Source organism: Engraulis encrasicolus, chromosome 2 (assembly GCF_034702125.1).
Source record: "Engraulis encrasicolus isolate BLACKSEA-1 chromosome 2, IST_EnEncr_1.0, whole genome shotgun sequence".
NCBI classification, from domain to species: domain Eukaryota; kingdom Metazoa; phylum Chordata; class Actinopteri; order Clupeiformes; family Engraulidae; genus Engraulis; species Engraulis encrasicolus.
The window spans coordinates 17,746,235-17,772,614 of NC_085858.1; the positions used below are offsets into that span (position 1 = coordinate 17,746,235).

At 47.8% G+C, this 26,380-nt stretch overlaps 1 protein-coding gene across 6 annotated transcripts in view; it reads right to left on the minus strand.

The window, feature by feature from the left end:
- Positions 1 to 26,380, minus strand: part of septin9a (septin 9a) — a 165,831-nt gene that overhangs the window by 21,833 nt on the left and 117,618 nt on the right. For all 6 annotated transcript variants that reach the window (XM_063223655.1, XM_063223678.1, XM_063223665.1 and 3 more), the window contains 4 exons: positions 9,068 to 9,313; positions 3,189 to 3,317; positions 2,975 to 3,056; positions 2,173 to 2,310 (listed from right to left, as the gene is read on the minus strand). In XM_063223655.1, the coding sequence (XP_063079725.1) occupies positions 2,173 to 2,310; positions 2,975 to 3,056; positions 3,189 to 3,317; positions 9,068 to 9,313 (595 nt within the window). The remainder of the gene's footprint in view (positions 1 to 2,172; positions 2,311 to 2,974; positions 3,057 to 3,188; positions 3,318 to 9,067; positions 9,314 to 26,380) is intronic.

The following is a 26,380-nucleotide window of genomic DNA, read 5'->3' on the forward strand; positions in this document are numbered from 1 at the left end:
CTGGTGTGTTTCCCCTCTGTGGTATGATATCTCTGTTCTATCTTTCTGGTGTGTTTTCCTCTGTGGTATGCTTTTAACTCCTACTCATTATTTAAAGTACACTATCGTTTATCCATCTGCCTGACTGGACGGCAGGGCACTTCAGGTCACCCTCCTGAGTAATCTTGCCTTACAAATAAAAGGAACTTCATTTGTCCAGCTGTGGAAAACGTCTGGCTTGCGATGCGATCAGTACACAAGAGGTCTTTTCAAAGCAGGACAAATGTCTCCTCGTCTCACCCCCATACATATTCCCCAGATCCCCCTGAAAACCCTCATAACTCCCACCTCCACTCCCTCAGGTGCGTCCCTCTTTGGTGTTTTAAATCCAGACTCAAAAAAAAAGCTTCAGAATGAAGTCCAGTTGGAGTGCTTCCTGGAACTGTCTAGTTTTTTAAGATGGTGCTCTTTGCCTGACGAAAGCTCCATGCCGAAACGCGTCAAAGTATTTTAATCATGCTATGCCCAACAAAATAAAGGCATTTTAATTACAAAGAAGATGAGTGCCTTGGTATTTCTAAAACTTTTTTTAAATACAAAGCTATTCATGTTTTCTTTTAGTGTCCCTGCTTTGAATTTTCCTATTTTTTTTTAAACATTTTTATCGGTTGTCAAGTATTTATTTAATGATGCTTTTTACTTTCTGCTTTTATTCTCTTTTATTTTATACCCCTTTTTCTTGTCTTTACCATGATTGTGTGCTTTTATCTGTGCAATTTATTACCATTTCATTTCTGTTTTTTTGTAAAGCACAAAATTGCCTTTCCTCTTAAACAGATCATAGAAGGCCGAGCTCACCTCACAATCCTCCACACAAACAGAGAGAAGTCTGATCCCCTTTGATCAAAGCCAAACAGACCCTGTCTATGACTCATCTGAACCATCATCTAAGGCCCAGAGGTAAAGAAATGTCCCTCATGCCCTTCCAAGTCACTGAAATATTCATTCCTCAGCCCCGGGGTGGACAAGTCCAAATTCAAAAGGCAGCATATAGAGACAGCAAAGCCAGTTCGCACGCACGCACGCACGCACGCACGCACGCACGCACGCACGCACGCACGCACGCACGCACGCACGCACGCACGCACGCACGCACGCACGCACGCACGCACGCACGCACGCACGCACGCACGCACGCACGCACACACACACACACACACACACACACACACACACACACACACACACACACACACACACACACACACACACACACACACACACACACAGACACAACAGGCACTTGTGCAGGGACTGGGACTGTCCACCACATGTGCACTCCACACTGCACAGCACATGCATTGGCACAAGTGATGGGTACATATCAGTCAGCCTTGAAGGCAGGGGCTACAGCGAAAGGTACCTACTTTCACATCCACAGCCATAATCTTAAATATTTCACAGGCCTCCCATACATAAATATGATTAAGAGGAATAGTATTGATAAGATGATTTACAGTATTTACATTTTTATATCCTGTCAATCTTATATACACATGCAACTGGAAGCAATCCACTCACAGTGTGTGTGTGTGTGCCGTTTTGTGCTCGTTCTTCAAAACATTGAAAGTGCTGACCACAGGAGAAAACTTGAGTGAGTGAGGGTACAGGATGGATGTGTTTATCTATTATGTCCACACATTCCACACTATACACGTACTACACAAACACTAAACGCACACAGTTAGAGTGACTGTCAAAGGGTCAGGGCCAGAATCCTGTCACATTCCACACTGCCTGCCTCAGTGGAAAGACTGACTGACTGCTTAGTGTCTGCCTTGGCCTCTGACTCAAGGCCGCCAAAAAATCACGGTGTGTGTGTTTGAACACTTACACACGTGTGTGTGTGTGTGTGGGTGTGTGTGTGTGTGTGTGTGTGTGTGTGTGTGTGTGTACACATTGGACATGCATTCGAGCACGCGCGAGTTAAACAGTTGAGCTTAAACATTCACACATGTGCAGCATGAAGTGTGCACAGCAGTGTGTGTGTGTGTGTGTGTGTGTGTGTGTGTGTGTGTGTGTCTGTGTCTGTGTCTGTGTCTGTGTCTGTGTCTGTGTGTGTGTGTGTGTGTGTGTGTGTGTGTGTGTGTGTGTGTGTGTGTGTGTGTGTGTGTGTGTGTGTGTGTGTGTTACCTGTGTCCTGTAGGGGGTATGAAGTATATGCAGCAGTGCACGCGGGAGTCTGGGATCCTCTTCTTCCTGTTGATGTTGATCTCCTCCTGCAGGTACTGCTCATACTGGTCATTAATGAACTTCATAATGGGCTGCCAGCTGAGGGAGAGAGAGAGAGAGAGAGAGGGAGAGAGGGAGAGAGAGAGAGAGAGAGAGAGAGAGAGAGAGAGAGAGAGAGAGAGAGAGAGAGAGAGAGAGAGAGAGAGAGAGAGACAGACAGACAGACAGACAGACAGACAGACAGACAGACAGACAGAGAGAGAGAGAGAGAGAGAGAGAGAGAGAGAGAGAGAGACAGACAGACAGACAGACAGACAGAGAGAGAGAGAGAGAGAGAGAGAGAGAGAGAGAGAGAGAGAGAGAGAGAGAGAGAGAGAGAGCGCAAGTAAGAAAGAAAGAAAGAAAAAAGAAAGAAAGAAAGAAAAAGAAAAAGGGAATAAGTGAAAATAAGAAGGTGGGAGGGAGGGATGTAGTTATAGACAATAAGCTGGAAATAAGACAGAGCAACAGGCACACAAGAAATGACCAGACAGAGCCAAAATAACCGAATGCAGTATGATACTTGCATACACTAAACTAAACCTCCGATCATACAGAGGTAAAACAGACACGTACGTACAAACAAAACAAGACAGAGAGGAACCAGTTGATAAAATGCAGAAGGAAAGAGGGAGCAATAAAACGGCAGGACAGAGGACAATGCTGAGGAGGTCAGTGAGGACAAGATCATGAATATGAAGACAGGAAGGAAGAGTGATATTACCAGTTTTCATTGTTGATCTGATCCCCGAAACCTGGCGTATCGATGACCGTAAGCTTCATCCTCACCCCCTTCTCTTCTATGTCTGTAACGGCACACACAAGTACAGGATTACGCACCACTACTGTGGTTGATTAGTATGCCTGTCAGCCATTGATCGCTTTTCCACATTGGCTATCCCATCTTATGGAGTACCGGGGCTCTGGTATCGACTTACCGTGACTGACTGATTTGATCTCGATGGTCTTGGGGATCCTCTCCTCGGCCGTGCCCATCACCGACTTGCGGCTCACCTTGGACTTGAAGAGCGTGTTCATCAGCGTGGACTTTCCCAGGCCGCTCTGACCTGAGAACACACACACACACACACGCACGCACACACACAATTATTTATGTGCAATACTACAAGCAACATTTTAAAGAAAACCCAATCGGAATCTTTCTTGAGGGCTCAGGCATACACACGCGCACGCGCATGCGCACACGCACACGCACACGCACACGCACGCACAAGCACACAAGCACATATGCTGCATTTTACAGAAAAAACAATGACAAAATCAATTAGTCTTTTTCTTGATGACCCTTGCACACGCAAACCCAACTTCGGCCCTTTTAAATCATTCTGTCTCTGAGCTATGGCTCCTGCTGTCTCTGAGTGGGCCACTTTCAGGCTGAGGTCTAACAGTCAGCTACAGGAGACAGCAAACAGAGGGAGCTCCAGCAGCCAGGCCCCGTGCAGGAATACATCAGCCCAGGCACCAGCTGCCTTATAGGGGCACAGAACGCAGCACAACACGCCTGGAGACAGCCGCTGTATGGGGAAGGACTGGATCCAGAGAAACCAAGAGAAAAGGGTAGTGAAGAGCATAAAAGACAGAGAGCGAGAGAGAGAGAGAGAGAGCGCGAGAGAGAGCGAGCGAGAGAGAGCGAGCGAGAGCGAGAGAGAGAGATGAAAGGAGAAAGGGATGAGGGAGTGAGCGAAAAAAGAGTTAAGGTAGAAATGAATGAGAGGTGGGGACGCTAAGAGGACAGGATCACAAGCTCAGTGAAGGCCTAGTTGCTCACAACATTGCTCCTTTGATGTGTCATACAGTACTGCACAATGCATGTCTTCAGCATATTGACAGTGTTTGGTCGTGCACCAAAGTGTTTATCACAATGTTTCTGTGATACCGAACCCAATGTCTGCATTCTTTCAAACCGTGCTGTGTGTGTTTTCATTTCTAATGTTTCCACCAGGATGTAGTTTCCTTCCCTCTCCTTTCAAAGTGGTACCATAAGTACACCGTGTGTGCCTGACTCCTGTGTTTACGTTGCTGATGACGTACATCTCATTAATCATTGATTTCTGTGTGTGTGTGTGTGTGTGTGTGTGTGTGTGTGTGTGTGTGTGTGTGTGTGTGTGTGTGTGTGTGTGTGTGTGTGTGTGTGTGTGTGTGTGTGTGTGTGTGTGTGTGTGTGTGTGTGTATGTGTGTGTGTCTGTGTGTGTGTGTGTGTGTGTGTGTGTGTGTGTGTGTGTGTGGGTATACTGTATATGCATAGGGGCGTTCACTGACTCCCACATTAAACAAATCCCACATACTGTAAGTAGTTAGCACGTGCGGCCACGTTAACACGTGCAGGGCTTCCAGGAAGCCTCGTTTGGAGCCTGGCCAACCCTTCAGCTCTGTTAGCAAGAGGATGGGGTCGCACATAAGGCAGTCTGCATATGAATTTAGAGATCTCTCACTTTCAATTCGAACACACACGCAGATACACGTGCATTTACAGCAAGATTTAAGGGTCTCCTGCTTGTTCACAGCAGCACTGCAGGCACAGACACGCATACACACATACTGGAATCAAGATTTAGCCATCTCTCTCTCTCTATACTTACACACAGTAAAACAAATAGCTTCTAGCTCTGCTGGGAGACGAGGAACCGAGGGCAGAGGAAATTTTAACCATGCTTTACAGCTCTCTTATGAACAAACACACACAGAGTTCCACAGATTACTCCAGGTCCGCCTCCCTACATGCAAAGAGCTTCAGAAGTTAAAACACCTACACATCAAATCACTAGTGAGATGTTAAAGGACCACCAAGCAACAGTGAACAGTCTCAACCGCTTGTTAGCCAGTTTTCATGTCTTCCAAGACATTGTTAAAAGATGTAATGTCACAGTTATTAAACACTGAAATGTCATCCCACAATGTTCAAGACATACTGTAGTGACACTTGATGCAGGGTGACAGGATAGAATTTTGCTCGTGTGGTTTTGAAGCATCCAGAGAGCCTTCTTTCGCCTACTAAGGAACAACTTAAGCATCGCCTGACTTAATGAATTTGAAGAAGTAACATAACGGTCCTTTAAGCATAGAACACTTCAGCTTAAGTTATCGATAGTTTTGGAAAATGTTCTGACATCAGAGAATATTTCACGTGTTATGAAGAGCTCTTGGATTTCTGTCTGATATAATAGTTGCTAATTCAAATCTGTGCAAAAGCACACCACTCTAGGGTTGCCAGACAATAACTTAGCGAGGAGCCAGACAAAACTAACTACAAGTGCATGTATTTTTGGGAAGCGATCGGATCCAAATTCTTGCCGTGTGTTCACGGCCTCATTTAGCCCGGAGAAGTCGTCAAACTGCCGGCATAATAATATATACACACGCGAGTCTGAGAGAGCATCATTTTTAAAGGATCGCTTCGAGAAATGTCCGCAGCTCAGAGCCAAAACCCGTGTCTAGATTTGCTACCTGTGTTTCTCTCGCCGGTGTTATTCCTGTCCTTGGGCCATGTTTTTCCATGCCTCGCTAGTAGTCTTGCTATGCTGTGGTGAAGCTGAGTCAATGGAAAGAAATGGGGAGTGGGCCTTGATAATTGGTGGGGGTCATAGAGTGCGTGTTTGTGTATGCATGGGTGTATGGGTTTGTGTTAGCGTGTGTCCATGTGTGCATGCCTATGGGTGCATGTAGGAGGGCCTAAGTTCGTGTTTGTGTGTGTGTGTGTGTGTGTGTGTGTGTGTGTGTGTGTGTGTGTGTGTGTGTGTGTGTGTGTGTGTGTGTGTGTGTGTGTGTGTGTGTGTGTGTGTGTGTGTGTGTGTGTGTGTGTGTGCAAGTGTGTTTGTGCATGCGTGCGTGCGTTGAGAGTCTGGGCCATCTAACATGGCAGAATTGCAGCGGTGAGGTGCGGAGGGCCGGTCTTGTTGGGGCGGTGAGGAGTGGAGGGCCGGTCTTGTTGGGGCGGTGAGGAGTGGAGGGCCGGTCTTGTTGGAGCGGTGAGGTGCGGAGGGCCGGTCTTGTTGGGGCGGCGGCGTGCCTCACAGCTCATAAATCGGGAGCCGCCGGCTGAGTGGCGAGGCTTTGAGGAATGACCCATCCATCACATCACACTATACTACACTACATGTACCGGTATAGTACACCACACCTCGAAACACCACAGCACAGCTCAGCACAGCATGGCATGGCATGGCTTTAGGAGGGAAATGAGGGACCTCGCCTGCTGGGGAATTCCTGGCGGAGTGGCGAGATCTTTGAGGAATGGCCCATTCATCACATCACACTACACTCCATGTACAGTACGCTACACCACAGCTGAAAACAGCACAGCATGGTATGGCATGGCATGGCAGAAGGGAAGGAATAAGGGACCTCAAATGGGGGAGAACGTCTTGCGAATCTGTAGTGGCCATCGGTGTGAGCAGCAGCTCCACGTGTGTATGCGTGCGTGTGTGTGTGTGTGTGTGTGTGGCCACAGGCACGTATATGAATGAGGTGTGACAAGGGCTACGGTAGATACGAGTCTCAAGCCCTATTATGTTCTTTATTTGGAAAATGTGTCACCATGGCCCTACAGTATAATCCCATACATTTAACACCACCCACCCACACACACACACACACACACACACACACACACACACACACACACACACACACACACATAGAGACAAACAAACAATAAAAGGAGCATCAGCAAACCAACACATGCAACGTGGCCCGTCCATTGGACCTGACCCACAAGGCACAAGATGAAAGGGGGCATGGGGGTTAGGGGGCGTCTCTGTGAAAGTCAGAAAGTGAAAGTGTGTGTTTTTATGTATCTGTCTGAGTGCATGTGTGGCTGCCTTTGAACTCTTAGGCACGCACACTCAGTAGTGCAGTAAGCACTTGTATACGTGCGTGTCTGCACAGCCCCAGGGGTGCTTTGGTGAGAGCTACGGTAGGAAGGTGTTTTAGGGGCTTTTTTTTTGCCTATTTCCCTTTACCCCAGACAGACAGTCGAGACAGAGGCCATCAAATGTTCCCAAGCACACACAAGACACAGACACACACATAGCCACACACGCACAAACACAAACATAGCCGCACAGACACACACACATAGCCGCACAGACACACACACACACACATAGCCACACAGACACACACACATACACACACACAGTCAGAAAGACACACACACACACACACACACATGCCACACAGACACACACACATAGCCGCACAGACACACACACACACACATAGCCACACAGACACACACACAGTCAGAAAGACACACACACACACACACATGCCACACAGACACACACACATGCCACAGACGCGCGCGCACACACACACACACACACACACACACACACACACACACACACAGTTGCACATACAAACACACACACACACACACACACACACACACACACACACACACACACACACACACACACACACACACACACACACACACACACACACACACACACACACACACACACGGCGCACGCATAAACTGTGTGGTTTCTGGCCCCTGCTGTCTGTCCATGTGTCTGCGTGCCGTGTGTGATGCGTGCAATAGGAGACAGTGCGGGGCATCCTAATTTATTATCCTTAATTAGCTGTCTGTGTGCTCCAGAGCCTGTGGCTGCATGCAGATGAGCAGTAGACACACAGAGTGCTCAAGTATGCAAGTGGGTGTACAGTTGTTACTACTTTGTGTGTGTGTGTGTGTGTGTGTGTGTGTGTGTGTGTGTGTGTGTGTGTGTGTGTGTGTGTGTGTGTGTGTGTGTGTGTGTGTGTGTGTGTGTGTGTCTGTGTCTGTGTCTGTGTCTGTGTCTGTGTCTGTGTCTGTGTCTGTGTCTGTGTCTGTGTCTGTGTCTGTGTGTCTGTGTGTCTGTGTGTGTAGGAGGGAAGAAACATCAATGTGTTAATGTGGTTTAGTATGCAAGTGTTTGTTTGTGTTTGTATGCATGTTTGTAAGCATGCATATAAAACCCTGCCAATTGACTGAGACTTCTGAATACTTGTTTTGTAAACAACCTAAACCCATGACTACAGTACATTGCTGCAGAGAAATAAACAATACGCTGTGATGACACATATTTGTGTGTGTGTGTGTGTGTGTGTGTGTGTGTGTGTGTGTGTGTGTGTGTGTGTGTGCACGTGTGCACATCCGTGCATGCTGCATGCACAATTTGTGCATGCATTTATGTTTGTCTGGAGGCTGTTTTGGAGGAAAATGGACGCTTGATTACAGGGCAGACAGCTTCTACTTTTGAGCCTAAAAATAAACCAGTCATTCACACTGGCTGTCTTTTCATAGCTCTCTCACTCTCTGTGTGCTCCCAGCCAGCCAGGCAGCCAGGCAGCCTAGAAGCGTGTCAGGCAGGCAGGGGCCCCTCCATAAGGGCTCAGCCCCAGACGCCTTTCAGCACCCGCCTGCTCAAAAGCATTCTGGAACATTCTCTGGAGGTTAATGGGTCAATGTTCCATTGACGTGCCACGTGCCCCCTGTCTATGTCTTCACACACACAACCACACACACAGAAAGACCCACATGTGTACACACAGAGACACACGTACTAAGCACCACACACACACACACACACCCAGTTAAAAATACACGTGTACAAAAACACCCGTACATGTAGTGTACTTATATTTGCATTGAGTTTGAAGCCCTGCTTCATGGCCCCGTTTCTTATCATACACACACACACACACACACACACGCACGCACGCACGCACGCACGCACGCACGCACGCACGCACGCACGCACGCACGCACACACACACACACACACCGAATCCTACCGCACGACTCACCGACTACCATAATGTTGAGTTCGAAGCCCTGCTTCATGGCCTTCCTCCTCATCTGTTCCAGGATGGCGTCGATGCCCACGTAGCTGAAGTCCACGGCGCTGGGCTTCTCCTTCTCGCTCCAGCTGGGCACGGGGGCGGCCACCGCCTCGGGCACCACGGGCACGGACACGGGCACCACCGGCTCCGCCATGCTGCTGATGCTGCTGCTGCTGCTGCTGCTGTAGCTGCTGGGAATGACCTCTGACCCTGCAGGAGGAGCGGGAGGGAGAGAGAGAACGAGAGAGAGAGAACAAGAGAGAGGTTTGATGTTTGGGTTAAACATTTTGGCTGTGGATACTGTAAATGAAGAGCTCTTTTCCAAAACGAGATTTATCCATTTTATAGAATGTTGGGAAATTGACATTTTTGTATTGGGTATTCCATTGAATTGCATTGCAAAATGCATTTTCATCGAGGTTTAAAAGTAGGTTCTCAAAACATTTGAATGACAAGAATTCACACATAGATGACAGGACTTCTTAACAGTCAATTCCAATATTAAAATGCAAAAAGTAAAAATTGGTGGATATAGCGTTTTGGAAAAGAGCTCTTCAGAGGCTGCGATATGTTGCTGATGCTGCTACTGGAGATTGCCTCTGACCCGTCGGGAGGAGGAGGAGGAGGAGAGGAGGGAGAGGATGGATGGAGAGGATGGAGACAGACCGAGAAAGAGAGAGACAGACAGACAGAGATCGAGAGACAGACAGAAAGAGAGAGAGGAAAAGTGAGAGGCAAAGAAGAGAGAGGGGTAAAGGTTTAATGTTAGGATTAAGCATGTTGCCAGTGGATACTGTATATAGAGGCAGATGTATGGCCACCAGACATTTCAGCAAAGATCTCCAGTGTCCCACGTCGTCATATAAACACACATGCACACACGCAAACACGCACGCACATGCACACACACACACGCACAGCAGGAGGAGCAGGTGCTGCTGACAGCATTGTAGGACCACTTCCAGAGCATCAGCGTTTGCATCATTTTTAAACATCAGGCAGCACTTTCCGACAGTTCACTGGCATGACCTCTGTGTGTGAGTGAGTGTGTGTGTGTGTTTGTGTGTGTGTGTGTGTGTGTGTGTGTGTGTGTGTGTGTGTGTGTGTGTGTGTGTGTGCGCGCGCGCGCGCGCGCGTAACACTATCCACGCCTCTCTGCATCTTCTCCATCACCAACTTTAAAGGCCTACGCCTTGGCAGCAGGACAAGTGTGTGGACGGCTGAGATGGCTCACCTGGTAGTTTCGTGAAGACAAATGACCGGCTCGCCAGAGCTGACGCTTAGACATAACATGGCGGAGCGGAGATACAGTATGCTCCAATACCAGAGCCACTGGCAACACGCCGGTAAACAGGTGCAGTAAAGCCCATCCCTCAAATGCTCACCTAAACATTGCCGCCATTACCATTTTTCCATTCTTTCTTCTTTACTTCTCAGTTCTTCTAGGGATGGGGATGGAAATCAGCCTTGGCTTCAAATGTGATGCGTACCGCTGGGCTGTTATACAACCTACATGCTATGTATCTGTCCCCATCAAATAAACTAAACTAAACGAAATTAAACTGGACTTCTTACTGCCGCAGCGCCTCTGCCGAGCCAGAGAGACATACCGGTACTCTCGTTCTCTCACGGGCCAGATAGAAGTGCGGGCCACAAGTCAGCAGAACCCATCCAAGCTCATCAGAGCCAATCCAGATGGTGCTCTAGATCAGTGGTTCCCAACCTTTTTCTTAAGGGACCCATGTTTTTACTATTGTAAGCTTTGGTGACCCAACCACGTGAGCGCCCGCAAGAGACGGAGTCACAAGATGCCCTCAGTTTCCTGCGAAAACTTATTTTAGTCATTTTATTCCTCAATTCGGCTTCGGTCATATATAGAATAAATGTTTAATGTAGCACTTAGAATTTGTTGCGTCTATGCATTTATTAGTTAAATGCTTTGTCTTATTCAACATGGGCTATATATATTTAAAACGAAACCCCTTAAAATCAAGAGGGCTCCGCGACCCCCTGTGGATCTTTGGCGACCCATAAGGGGGGTCCCGACACATAGGTTGGGAACCACTGCTCTAGATCTGCCAAAAGTTCACAGTCAAATATGTCTAATGAACGTTGCTATGAATTTGGAAACGCGACCACAGAGATATGAAGCGTTTTCTCACACGGACATGGAGAAGACGGCGTGCTTTTCATCAAATCATTGATTAAACTTTACCAACTTAATGAGGAAGCCTTTAAACCTTTGTAAACAAGGGCTCAGCACTTTTGTGTCTCACCGTCACACCCACTGCATCTCAGTGGGATCCTTCTTGCCAACTACCATAAAACGCTTGACCTTCGCAACATTTTTTTTCTAGACCAACAATTTTCAATAGAGGCGAATCTAAAAACCAATCATGTCAGCCATTTTCCAAAAGTGCCACCCACACAGCTCCACACGCACAAACCCCATAGGGAAACACTGAGGCCTAAATTACACAATAACATTTTCATGCCCCGTAGCCACCCTTAAATAACAATGATGTACATTGGAAGCAAAGCACGCACACACTCATACTCATGCATTGGTTTAGGGTCGTTACACACGCCCACTTCATTCCCCTCCATCCATGATGATCTGACCGCAACTCCATGTTTGGAACACCACTCTTCTACACTGGGCAGAGCCTGGGTCGGTCTGGACTTGGACCAGTAGTGTCTGTGGGCAGGTTGGAAGGGGTTTGGGGTGGGTGCTGTGAGGGTTTTCGGTTGCTGGCGAACCTCATATCTCCACAGCAGGACAGTCCAGCAGCCCCAGGCCCTGAAACACGATCTCCCATGGGCATTGGGCATGGATTCCAGGGGCGGTGTGATTGCGTGTGGGTGGGAAGGGAGTGTAAAAGTTGGTTTTGGGCAAGGCAGAAAGCTCTATGAATGCCTGTCAGCCCTGGAGTCCCTCCAGCCTTAGAGAGAATACGGCTGCCAACTCGAGAAATACTATCAGGTTCCACAGGCAGTCCCTGCTTACACACAAAAGAGGGCCTTTGGCTAAGCCTGAACTCAATGCTACAAGGCTACTGTAGAAAGTGGAGCTGAACGAGGAAAGGAAACTAGGAAAAGGAAAGAAAGAAAAGTACATTCCCGCAAATAAGGAACACATAAATACGAATGGAGGAAGAGTTTCGAACACTGTTGTGTTGGTGGTGGTGGATTTAAACATCCACAATATCACATGAGGGCAAAACCACTACTTGAGAATGGGCAGCATGGCCAATGTAATGACTATGGGATCTGAAGCCGCACACTTCAGCAACAGTAACTGAAGGGAAGTTTGTTTAATGTAATATTGCCTGCAATGACTACACGACAGACACGGACATGCACACACACACATACAATTTGAAGGAGAAATTTGCTTGCAAGATGTGACTAAGAGTACCTTTCACCTTCATAAGTGGTACTGTGCTGACACACCCCAGAGCCACACAACCACAGAGGAAGAAGTGAAGCGTGACCCTCCTCTCCAAGAGGAAGAGCGGGGTGGGTGTGCACGCTGGCTCCACTTGACCCCACCAAAAACAAAACAATACAGGACTGAAGAGAGAGAGAGAGAGAGAGAGAGAGAGAGAGAGAGAGAGAGAGAGAGAGCGCAAGAGAGAGAGAGAGAGAGAGAGAGAGAGAGAAAGAGAAAGAGTGTGAGAGAGAGAGAGAGAGAGAGAGAGAGAGAGAGAGAGAGAGAGAGAGAGAGAGAGAGAGAGAGAGAGAGCGCAAGAGAGAGCGCAAGCGAGAGCGCAAGAGAGAGCAAGAGAACGACAGTGGGTAGGGGGAACAGAGGAAAGCTCATTTCCCCTTTGACATGTTACTGAATGAAGATAAATGGCTTCCTCACCACACGCCTTCCCTTTGGGCGCAATTTGACGGCACCCACACACACACAGTGTACAAAAAACCTCAACTGACCGGTCAACACATAATTTCCTCCTGGCTGTTCTTCCTCACGCACACACACAGTTTCCACTCAGATTATGGTGGTCCTGTCCAGCACCTATTCAGCCAAAAATTCAAAAGGTGCAATCAAAGGAGACCCACAGACAAAGGACCAGTGATTTGGGAACAGCAGTGGAAGATTCATACATACATGCCACGGTGTGTGTCGAGTAGCCACCTGCTTGAAGGAGACATTATGGGAGACCTGTGTGCTAGCATGCCTCTTTTGAGAGTGGACTAGACTGCTCACCTCAATACACACACTTGCACAACCCTTCTCCTAGTTAGGGAAGCCCCTACTACCACTCAGGCCGCCACTGGTAGCTTTTGCTGGGCCCGGCGGAACAAAGTCATATGAAGAGATCTGAACCACCGAACTCATGAATAACTCGAATTCTGGGGCCACCATGTGGATGAACTCAGGCCAGCCGACCCCTGTGTCCCACTCTGTCGGTTTTCCTGCTACTATTACTTCCACGCATCCATGGACGTGCACACACTCACACGCACGCACGCACGCACACGTACACGCACACACAGCATCCTGGCTATAAATCTGCCTACACATCTTGACTGGCACTGCAACATGAGGCACAGGACTGCAGAGGCAGACATACAGGCTGGCAGGCAGCAAAACAGGGAGCATGAGAGCACACGCAGGGTCTCAAGCCTCCTCTCACTGGGGGCCCTGTGGTGCAGCTCCGAGCTAGGGCCAAATTCTTCTTTATTTTCTCCCTCCTCTTTCCCTTCTTCTACTTCATTTTCTCTGTCTCTGTCTCTCTCGTCATTGTTATTCAGTTATTTAGTGGTGACTGTGCTGTGCTGTGCTGTGCTGTGCTGTGCTGTGCTGTGCTGTGCTGTGCTGTGCTGTGCTGTGCTGTGCTGTGCTGTGCTGTGCTGTGCTGTGCTGTGCTGTGCTGTGCTGTGCTGTGCTGTGCTGTGCTGTGCTGTGCTGTGCTGTGCTGTGCTGTGCTGTGCTGTGCTGTGCTGTGCTGTGCTGTGTCTCAGAGGGAGTGCAGAGGGAGCCATACAAAAGCAGCCAGCTCGCTTTGAGGTGGCGCTCCATGGGAACGCGGCACTGTCCTGGATCTCAGGTCTGCTATGGAATACTAAACAGCAGGAGAAGGAGAGGAGGGGTGGATTGGGGTGAGGGTTGGGTGAGGGATGGACGATCCCACTGGACCCTGTAGGGAATGTTCAGAGAGATAGATAGAGTATCTATCTCATAGCTATAGGGATAAGAAGAATGGTGTGGAAAGAGGGAGGAGGAGGGGTGGGTGGTCGCATTCTCCATAGGGAATGTGCAATGAGATAGAGTATCGTATAGGGATGGCTGGGGCTTGATGTAGTGTCCCTTCTGTGCTTCCTGTAAACACTGTAAAAAGCTGGACAAACAGAATCTCTCTTCACTTCCCACTCGTATTGTTTAAAGTGTAAACAGAAGCAAAGCCCTTTTTTATTTAACATGGTGGCCTGCCCCGGTGCTGGGACTGAGGGGCAATCATGTTCTGTTGTTAAAAGGACATTGCTGTGACGCTACAGTACAGGGGTGAACTTCTCGAAACCAAAGTTGCTTACTACATTAGCTACTTCGTTGCTTTCAATGCATTTTCCCATTGGCAACTACCGAAGTTGCTAACAGGCTAACAACTTCCCTTTTGAGAAACTCACCCCAGATCAGCACAGAGTACATAATACTGAGGAAACTCGGCACCAAAGCAGTCCAGATTCTCACCAATGACTCAAATCAACTTGTAGGAATTGTAGGCTTCAATCAGTACAAATAATCAAGTCATCAAATTTCATACTGGAAATGTAAAAAATGCACTCCCCACTTTGAACACCAAAAAGAATTTTTGGTGAAGCAGCAGCTAAAAGATTTTCAGTAGAATACGCCTCGTCTTAACAGACATGTAAACCAATAAACATTAGTGCACAAACATGCCTGATCTTCAATTCCAGCGTCTGAGCCCTCAAATCATTTGTATCTTTATCTGCTGACATTCTCTCATCCCTTTGAACCTTCAAATCCAGGAAACGATCAGGTTTCAGCCATGGTATGGTCGGTGGGGGGAAGCCTGCTTGCTGGAGCTGCCAGAACGCCATAAACTTTGGGGAGCCAGCTGACCGCAGACCCGAGCAGGAATTGGCGTCCAGCTCTGAGGGGGTTGGTTACTTAGAGGCCGCCAGACTAGCTCACCCACCACCACTGCTTAGCAGAGTCCAGCACAGGTGCCTCCACAGTCCCCACACGGGGAGGAGTGAAGCCCATAAATCCAGTGCACCTCGGAGAACCGCTGGTACAGAGTCTGCTGTTACGAGGGCCACATCTGGGAGGCATTACAAGCACATCATCACAAAGGCAAAAACTGTGGAAAAGCGGGTGGGGTGGGGGGTTACTACAATACCCCCGCCATCACACTCAGGGTACCCCCCCGCCTCTACCCTTCTATCCCACAAGGTCAATGACGAGGGAGGGGGGGGGGCAAAGGAAAAGGAAGTGTGCTGGGCTGCCTGGGCGGACATGTTCTCAGACTTACAAGGTGAGCCGGTTCAATCCGACCAGGCCCGAGAAAACAAAAAAAAGAGTCTCTCCTCAGGTTTCACCACAGAGATCTGAAAAGCTTTATGAGGAAACAGGAGAGCTTTTACAATAGGAGCAGCAAGCAATGTCTGTCGTGAAACCGTGTCCTAGAGATGAGAGCATCAGATACAACAAAAAGAGCACCAAAGTTTGTCTGTGTCCCGATAAAAACATTGCCTAACATTTGTCCATTAGCAGTGGGGGTTAAGAGTTTTTGCAAAGACCTCAGCGAAAACACAATTTAGTGAACCACTGGCACCGTTACAGTGTATGCATATTTTCGCTGACTGCCAGATCGGGCTTATTGATTACGGCCTCGTCTGTGTGCGCGCTAATTTGGCTGTCCTCTTATCATCTGCGTTCATCGCTATCCAGCTCTCTAACGGAGCCAAAAGACACTCGGAGGGGGCTGATCCTGCAGCTTTTGTAACAAGCACAAACAAAACTTTCCGCACAATCCTCCAAAATGTTTTGCTGGTTTCAATTAGGGACAAAGACAGAGAAAGAGAGAAAGAGAGAAAGAGCGGGGAAAGACTCAGATTTTTTTCCCCTTTTCATTTTTTTGCAAAGTATCCAGTGGCCTGTTTAAAATAAATGCCATTCCAGCACTACAGTAGAGGAGGACAAAGAGGAAGAGGAGGATGAGAAGGAGAAAGAAAGAGAAGGAGAGATTGGGAGGATAAAGAGAGGGCTGCAGAGTCTTAAAGGGTGGTTTATGCCTCGAGATCAGCGTCACTGCATCATGATGCAGTGAGCCGCGCAGTTAACGGAGTGAAGCCCCCCCCATCACGCAGGTACTCTGGGGCACCTCCCCGAAATTGTGTCTCGACGCAGGGAGCGACGGCGTGAAAGGGCGAAAATAGGTCTCTGATTGGTCCTCTCGACCAGCCTGCTCTGTCCTCGAGTCGAGAACAAGCGCTACTTCCTTGTTCTAACCTTCGTCGGTCTACGGACTGTGAGCTCTTCATTAAGTTGCCCGTGCTTTGTTGTTTGATTTATTTACACGAACCAAAGACAACACATGCGCTTGCAAGTTACGACGCTGAAGTTATTTGGACAGTTGAACAGTGGTTCCGAGGTCGAGGAAACATTCCGCTTCGTCCTCGACAAATGAGCCACTTCTTTGTTCCAAACTACCACTGTGGCTGCCAGTGCGATCAAACATGCACGTGATATAAAGATTTAATGTTTCATTTTCATTCTCGTCGAGTCTGTGATGCTAAAAAACAACCGACACGTCTAATTTACTCTTTGTATTGAAGGCAGTTTCAGCGTGGAATGACATCGCGCAGACCGTGCTTCAAAACAGGGCATAAACCACAATTAACTGCATCATGGCTGCGACAAGCTCACTCTGTGGCACAAGTAAGGGTGGTTTATGCCTCGAGATCAGCGTCACTGCATCATGATGCAGTGAGCCGCGCAGTTAAGGCTCAGTTATGCTTCCTACTTGTGCCACAGAGTGAGCTTGACGCAGCCATGATGCAGTTAATTCTTGTTTATGCCCTGTTTTGAAGCACGGTCTGCGCGATGTCATTCCACGCTGAAACTGCCTTCAATACAAAGAGTAAACTAGACGTGTCGGTTGTTTTTTAGCATCACAGACTCGACGAGAATGAAAATGAAACATTAAATCTTTATATCACGTGCATGTTTTATCGCACTGGCAGCCACAGTAGTAGTTTGGAACAAAGAAGTGGCTCATTTGTCGAGGACAAAGCGGAATGTTTCCTCGACCTCGGAACCACTGTTCAACTGTCCAAATAACTTCAGCGTCGTAACTTGCAAGCGCATGTGTTGTCTTCGGTTCGTGTAAATAAATCAAACAACAAAGCACGGGCAACTTATTTAATGAAGAGCTCACAGTCCGTAGACCGACGAAGGTTAGAACAAGGAAGTAGCGCTTGTTCTCGACTCGAGGACAGAGCAGGCTGGTCGAGAGGACCAATCAGAGACCTATTTTCGCCCTTTCACGCCGTCGCTCCCTGCGTCGAGACACAATTTTGGGGAGGTGCCCCAGAGTACCTGCGTGATGGGGGGGGCTTCACTACGTTAACTGCGCGGCTCACTGCATCATGATGCAGTGACGCTGATCTCGAGGCATAAACCACCCTTGAAGCCCCCCCCCATCACGCAGGTACTCTGGGGCACCTCCCCAAAATTGTGTCTCGACGCAGGGAGCGACGGCGTGAAAGGGCGAAAATAGGTCTCTGATTTGTCCTCTCGACCAGCCTGCTCTGTCCTCGAGTCGAGAACAAGCGCTACTTCCTTGTTCTAACCTTCGTCGGTCTACGGACTGTGAGCTCTTCATTAAATAAGTTGCCCGTGCTTTGTTGTTTGATTTATTTACACGAACCGAAGACAACACATGCGCTTGCAAGTTACGACGCTGAAGTTATTTGGACAGTTGAACAGTGGTTCCGAGGTCGAGGAAACATTCCGCTTCGTCCTCGACAAATGAGCCACTTCTTTGTTCCAAACTACTTCTGTGGCTGCCAGTGCGATCAAACATGCACGTGATATAAAGATTTAATGTTTCATTTTCATTCTCGTCGAGTCTGTGATGCTAAAAAACAACCGACACGTCTAGTTTACTCTTTGTATTGAAGGCAGTTTCAGCGTGGAATGACATCGCGCAGACCGTGCTTCAAAACAGGGCATAAACAAGAATTAACTGCATCATGGCTGCGTCAAGCTCACTCTGTGGCACAAGTAGGAAGCATAACTGAGCCTTTAGGAAGCATAACCCGCCCTTAAGGGTGGTTTATGCCTCGAGATCAGCGTCACTGCATCATGATGCAGTGAGCCGCGCAGTTAACGTAGTGAAGCCCCCCCATCACGCAGGTACTCTGGGGCACCTCCCCAAAATTGTGTCTCGACGCAGGGAGCGACGGCGTGAAAGGGCGAAAATAGGTCTCTGATTGGTCCTCTCGACCAGCCTGCTCTGTCCTCGAGTCGAGAACAAGCGCTACTTCCTTGTTCTAACCTTCGTCGGTCTACGGACTGTGAGCTCTTCATTAAATAAGTTGCCCGTGCTTTGTTGTTTGATGTATTTACACGAACCGAAGACAACACATGCGCTTGCGAGTTACGATGCTGAAGTTATTTGGACAGTTGAACAGTGGTTCCGAGGTCGAGGAAACATTCCGCTTCGTCCTCGACAAATGAGCCACTTCTTTGTTCCAAACTACTACTGTGGCTGCCAGTGCGATCAAACATGCACGTGATATAAAGATTTAATGTTTCATTTTCATTCTCGTCGAGTCTGTGATGCTAAAAAACAACCGACACGTCTAGTTTACTCTTTGTATTGAAGGCAGTTTCAGCGTGGAATGACATCGCGCAGACCGTGCTTCAAAACAGGGCATAAACAAGAATTAACTGCATCATGGCTGCGTCAAGCTCACTCTGTGGCACAAGTAGGAAGCATAACTGAGCCTTTACTCACCGATTGCTTTCTTACACAACCCTAACAGAAACAGCAACCCAGGGCCACTGACAGCTTTGGCTGGGCCCGGGACAAAGTCATCTGAAAGTCCCAACCAACCAATACAATAAAAGGAAGACCCAATTCTGCCCCTCCCCCCTCTCTGTGCACAGGACAACTGACCCCTTTGCCACAGCCTTACTGACAGCAACTACTGGCCAATCACAGGTCTGTCACAGGAAACCAGCGCCAGTTCTGCCCTACTTATCACTGCACCGAGTGAGCGGCAAACATACTGTACACTAACCTTTTCCACATGTCAATTGAAAAAAAACATCTATGCTACTTCAAATACCTGGTTTTGGTTTCTCTTCCTAATAGCTGAGGTGGAGGATGAAAACCCAGAGGCCCCTTGTCGCCGTACACAGTGAGGCACAGAAAGTTTGTCTTGGGGGTTGGAAAAATACAAGTTGTGGCCCTTTGGAAGAAATGGAATTAGGGTGATTTCCCCGACGGTTTCTCTTCATCGGGGTAAAAGCCTGTAGTTACGGGTGCTTTCTGAGGTTGCATCTGGCAGACAGGCCAGCAGGACGGTGGTGACCAAGAGGAGGGGACATAGAGGGAGCCAGCAAAATAAAAGAAGGGACGGAAGATGTTGGCTATGGGCTGAGGAGTGTGCCGCATGTATAAAATATCAAACACATGTCCGGCAAAACTCAAAAAACCCAAAAACTCAACGAGCGGGTTAGCAAATGGGCTGTATCCACAGTACCACTAAACGCCACCGACCGTCCCCCCAACCTCCCCCCATCCCGTCCCCAAGCGACACACATCCTCTTTATGAGCAGGCAAGCGTTTCACATCTGCTCTTCTGCTTTGCCGCATCCAGAATCAAGCAGAGGAAGATCCAGAGATGGATAGTTCAGCAGGAAGAGGTGTCCCAGCCCATGCCCAAAGCATGTTACTCCTCTATTTATTGAGTTGCACTGTTTACCGATCGCCGCCCGGATCAAGCACAAGGCATTGACCCTTGCCTACAAAACCATCACAGGAACGGCCCCAGCTTATCTGAAGGACCTACTAATGCCCTATGTTACTGGAAGAGAACTGCGCTCATCCAGCACAAGCCGTCTGGCTCTGCCATCCAGTCGCTCTAGGTACTCCCAGTCAAGATTGTTCTCCGTTGTGGTACCCAAGTGGTGGAACGGTCTCCCAGAGGCAGCAAGACTAAGCACATCTCTTGCAGCCTTCAAGAAACAACTGAAGACCTTCCTCTTTCGAGATAATCTACTAGACTAATGCTTGAACTGGCCTTGCCCCAGGGCAGACTCCTGACATGATGTTTAGTTTAGTTAGTTTGTGTGTGTGTACTCGTTATTTACTCTTTAATTAAAAAAAAAACAAAAAAAAACTAACCCCTCTGCAACTGCACTTGTTGTTCTGTATATCTCCTGTGCACATTGTATTTGCTTGTGATGTTGGCTTGAATATGTCCTCTTTTGAAAGTCGCTTTGGTTATAAAGCGTCTGCCAAATGCAATATAATGTAATGTAATGTAATTAGTCTTCTCCTCTGCACAGCGAGACGCACAGCAAGGGTGCAAAAGATTAGCACTGCTGCTCTACTGAACCTGTAAAAGGGTTTCAAGAAGCTGTCTTCAGTTGTAGGCACAACATATACAAGGCAAAAGGCAAAACAAAGGTAGCCGAGGTGAATAAACTGCCTTGGCAATTAGAGGTGACCTCACTTATTTGCTCTTTACCTGGCTGGTCTGGAGCATTTTCTCTGATTAGGATATCAGCTAATTTAGTGATATGTCTGGATTAAATACGTCTTAGCACTTGTGCTACGTAAAACCCAGGATGTCCAGTCCACATCTAAGCTGTGAACATTAACTTTGCAATGGAAAAACACTAGCCAGTTTGCTTGCAGTAAGCTTGGCGTCTCGGCTCCTGTGTTCCGTAGCAGCAGCTGGGCCATGCTGTGCTGTGCTGTCCCTTGGCTGGGGTCAAGTCCGGCAGCAGGCCACATGACTTTGGGACAACAAACGGAGGGCTTGCGCTCGGCATTAGGCAGCATTATATGGAAATTGCCTCGAGGAAGATGCAATTATCTGGAGTCGGTGGCCCTGGTGTTGAGGTGATGGGGGGGGGTTGGTGGACTGTGTTTGCAGGGGGTGAGTGTTGGGTTACATCTGGGTTTGCTCCATCTGACACAAAAAGGGGAGGAGGAAAGCGGCATACTTTTTTTTTTTTTTAACCTCCATGCTCCCATGGAAGAGGGCCCTTAATAAAAGAGGGGTCTGGCCAGTAAGCAAACATTTCACCATTTTATGGTCCATCCAGCACCTTGTTTGGGTAGGTGCCCGTGTTTAAACGTGGGTGGTGGGAGGGCCGCCGTCGTGAACCTTTGGCCTAGGAGAATGTGACCTTTGACCCTCCATAGAGGAGGTCGTAAAAGCAGCCGCTGTCACCTGCTGTTTAAAAAGAACTCAAGGAACGCACAACAAGGAGGTCTCTCGAAAAAGGGGGAGAATATCTCCAGAAGGGAAGATGAGACTGTGTGCACACTGTAACAATCTGATACCTCACCAGCTGGGCTGGGGGTGAGACAAGAGCTGAGCGCAAGAGAGGAGAGCGAGAGTGAGAGATGTGAGAAGCCTTGAGGAATGACAAGCATTTCAGACCAAAGAGAACAGAGAGGGGCAGAAGAAACTCGAGAGAAGGTCATCAGCACACAAAAACACTTCTGTATTACAACTTGGGCCCAGTCAAGCTAACCCCTGGAATGAAGACAGCCAGCGCTGCCCAGCTGAGCTGTGGCTTTGCCCTGCTACAAGGACTTGCTAGCCTACCTCGACTGACGAAGCAATCACTGACAAGGAAGCAGAACCTCCACATGGACGGCACACATTCCTGCCATGTGACGCAAGCCAAAACCAACAGAAAGTTAATCGCACACATAAATATGCCCAGCGCTTGCATGGGACCAAAACCCTCTGGACGTGTTAGACGAAGCCGTTGCCGTGGTGTTCCTTACTGTGCCCTTAATCCCACCTCGTGTCAGCTCCTTATCTTGAAAACCGACAAACATTTGCCAGAGGTAGAGTAAGGGACTGCTGATGACAAAAAAACAGACACTCATTCACACCTTCCTTCATGCCTTTCCTTTAGGGATTACAGTTAATTCATTAACTGCCAACAACGGATGACACAAGCTACCCACCAAGGCAAAGTTCCATAGAAAAATGTTTTCCCCCCCCAGGCACTGGGCAACAGGAGAGTGCCTAGCAACCGGTGAGGATTTCCAAAAAGTATTGCAGAGATAAGATAGGCCTTTGACATTCCAGCCGTTGAGTTGAGGAGACGGCCTGCGAGGGATCAGAGCAGGTGGGTAACCACAGAGAGAGAGACTGCAGGCCAAGAAATGTCTCCCTTCTCCACATTTCACACTGCTACAATGCAGTAGTCAATGGAATGTCATTGTGTAATGGGGTGCTCGGCTCTCGCTTTCATCATCAAAATCCTTTGATATCCGACACCTAATAGGCATCTCAGTGTTGGACTCAAATGCATTTCGATATTACAATGGGTGTACAGTACGCAAGCTATGATGGAAATGTATACCCCCCAAAAAACATGTTTTGATGGAATATCAATGCAAACCAAATGGCAATTTCAGCGCTGCCTTTGGTATATATTAAATGGAATCAGGACTGTAAGTGGCCTCAAGCCAGTTCATAAAATGCATATCAGACAATCGTGACTACAGCTGCACTCCATTACTGTATTTTTCTTGGTGTGGAAGCACTGATTTAACATAGTCGACACATAAAAGTTAATTCAACATAATAGACTCCATAAGTTATGCAGCCATGAAACGGTAACAGCCATACAGTTGGCTTTAACTGCCGTCCTTTCATCATATGGCCTGAAAAAAATGCAGCATGTTAAATGTCATACTAAAACTTAAACGTTTCTATAAAAAAATGTCTTTAATGATTGAGTGCAGTGGCACAGTGTAAGTTTTCCTGTAAGGGGGGTGAATAATAGTGCAGGAATGGGACTTTGACAGCTAGCAGCGTACCAGAGCCCTGTTATCTGACCCCTGAGTGACAGACGTGCCCTCCAGCAACAACTGGGTGAAACTCAAAGACCACGGCACAGCAGCCTCAGCACCCACCACCACCACCACCATGCCTACCACTACCCACTACCATGCAGGGTAGGCTTTTCACCCGGCCATCCCAGCCTGCACAAAGGGCAGTTCAGGGCGATACAGTAAAATAGTGTTTCTCAACAGGGGTGCTACAGCCAAGGAACCAAACCCTGAAGACACTTATTATGACAGACACTTATCACAGACACTTACTATTGGGTCATTTCACGTGAAATCAGACACTTTGGGACCCGACCGACCCGGATTTCAATCATACTTGGTGTGCCTTTTCAGTAGCAAGGTAGCACCCCAGAACTGCATTGGTTTGAATCTGACACTAATATTAAGGGAGAAACAGACTAGGAAAGGTTCACATGTGAGGGTAGGACACTATACATTCAGCCTTGAATAGATCAGTCAGTGTTAGTCACAAAAAGATGCCTGTGGTGTTGTTTGAAAGCTCCTTTCTGGCTCTACATATTACACAATCACCTTGGAATACAACTACTCTCAGAATATGAATTATGATAAATTGAAAAATAAAAAATTGAATATCTAAAAAACGTATATTTTAAAATGGCCAGTTCCTTGTCCAAACGTAGCCGGCAATGTCATGAGCAGCACCTAAAATGCTGGTGTTCGGTTTGTTATTCATTTCAGAGAGAATTTGACTCACAAATATGGCATCATACAGACCACTTACTAATAATATGGTAATACCATAGTAGCATCACATGACAAAACAAAAACAAAACAAAAATGGTCAGTGTCCATGGTCCCAGGTTTCAGAAACTAAGGCAGATGTCAATTTATACACACCAAATGATGATATGTGAATGTTTGAACATTCCTTCTCTGTGTACCTGTGCCATCTTCCCTTTACCATACTTTAAAGAGATAATCAATGGCTACACTCTCATTTTGTACTCTACCAGTGCATTTGAAGCAGCAGCTGTGTCTTTTGTAGATAATGTATAAGTACGTCCCGTTGCAGTTACAGGTTCCACTACCAGAAGCACATCCTGATGATCCATGACAAGTCTATCTGGTCTGAAGGGAAAAGTGAAGGATGGAGATGGCCCATGAGAATGCAGGAAGTTCAGTTTCACCTCTCCAGTGCTCGGCATACATTCCTCAGCACATGCTAGCCACCAGTTGCCATCATATACAGCTACAACATACCCTTTGATGCTTGAAAATGTAACACATTCCTTTACTGGGCTCACTCTTTCAACTCTGCCTTCTCTGAATGCTGAAAATGGCCTAACTTCCACTGTGTCCATTGACAATGGGCAGAAGCTGTGTAGTTTTTGAGTACCTGGAATAGTTCTGAATACCTAAGGCACAGTACCAACTGTAGCATATAGCATGCTTTTGCTCTAGAGTCTGAACTCTGCAAAACTTTTGTCTAATTTGTGAGCATCACAATGTGATGGCACCATTCTCAGTACAACAGATCTGGCATGTCAGCTTTCATCGCACCATCACAAACAAACCAATTCCTTTGTGGTCAACTGAACACTGACTGCACTGGATTTGATTAGGTCACACACACGCATACGTACACACACTGCAATGACTGATTTGGCTTTGTGTGTACTGTATACCCGTGACCCTGGTCTGTTTGTTTGTTCCAGTTTACTAAGCAATCTGGGTGGTGCTCAACACTGATCAATAGACACGGTTTATTGTTCCTGGAAGGACAAAGCACTGGCAGGTCTACTTTTAGCTGTGCCATCAAAGAGAAACGCTGACCTGACCGAATGTGTGTGGCGGTGTGTGTGTGTGAGAGTGTGTTGGTCGGTGTGAGTGTGTCTGTTGGTGAGTGTGTGTGTGTGTGTGTGTGTGTGTGTGTGCGTGGTGGTCAGGGGGGAGTATTTACAAGCACCCTCCATGGTCTCTCATCGGCCCCTCAGGACAATAACAGACGGTCCTCAGCTCATTCAAACACAGCTCTCCACAACGTAAACTACAAGACCAGAGCAGCGGCAACACATGTGGTCCGTGTCCGCTGCCTGTTCCCAAGCCTGTCATTGTGTGGAAACGCGCTCTGTACTTAGGGACTACTCCGGCGTGAGAAGCACAGGTATTAAAAATGATGACCCTCAGCCTTCCGAGCACTCCAGCCCAACAGGCCTCAAAATCGGGACTCGGATCGGGCCGGGCGCCACGAGCTGACAGGAATGTTTGGTCCAGGAGTCCGAGCCAGAGAAAGGCTTTTCTGCACACCCCCAAGTTTAGCTATCCAGGGGAGCTCCACTCCAGTCACGGCAGACAGTCAGCAAATGAAGCAGAAAACTGGACGGGACTATGTTTGGGTTCAAGCATACTTTTACAATGCTGGGCAGGGGGTTACATAGACATAGTCTATAGGGTAAGGTACATGCATAACTATTGGAGTGGTTACGACATGGACATCGTTGAGCCTGTCGAGTTGTGTAAATCTGCGCCCCCCTAAACTGACACTTCTCAGCAAGAGAGAGCCTCATTTCATGACTTGGGGGAGTCAAGTCCAGCAGCCCCCACCACCAAACCTCTTCACCCTCTGAAGCCTCTGGCTGACTCATTACACATTACATTGCACATTACATTACATTGCATTTGGCAGACGCTTTATACCCAAGGCGACTTTCAAAAGAGGACATATTCAAGCCAACATCACAAGCAAATACAATGTGCACAGGAGATATACAGAACAACAAGTGCAGTTGCAGAGGGGTTAGTTTCTTTTTTTTATTTAAAGAGTAAATAACGAGTACACACACACAAACTAAACTAAACTAAACTAAACATCATGTCAGGAGTCTGACTCACTGACTGCACTGGGAGAGACATAAATGTGTGAGAAGCTAGGCTAGGCTGCATAATGTGAGGTGTTGACATCTTTGACATCTAGCCGCCACCACCACCACCATCCCCCTCATCGCCTCTCTGCTATCTATGCCACCGCCTGTTATTTCTGCCTGCGCTGACATCACTCGTGCGGACAGCTCCCTGCACTCCAGCCCAAACAGCCACCTTCATACAGGACCTGGCGACCTCATGCCAATCCTCTTTAGCAAATGCTTGTGTATATAATGGTCAATTCCAACATCATAGCCCCATGGTAGGCTTCATAACGGGGGTATACTGGTTCAGTAGT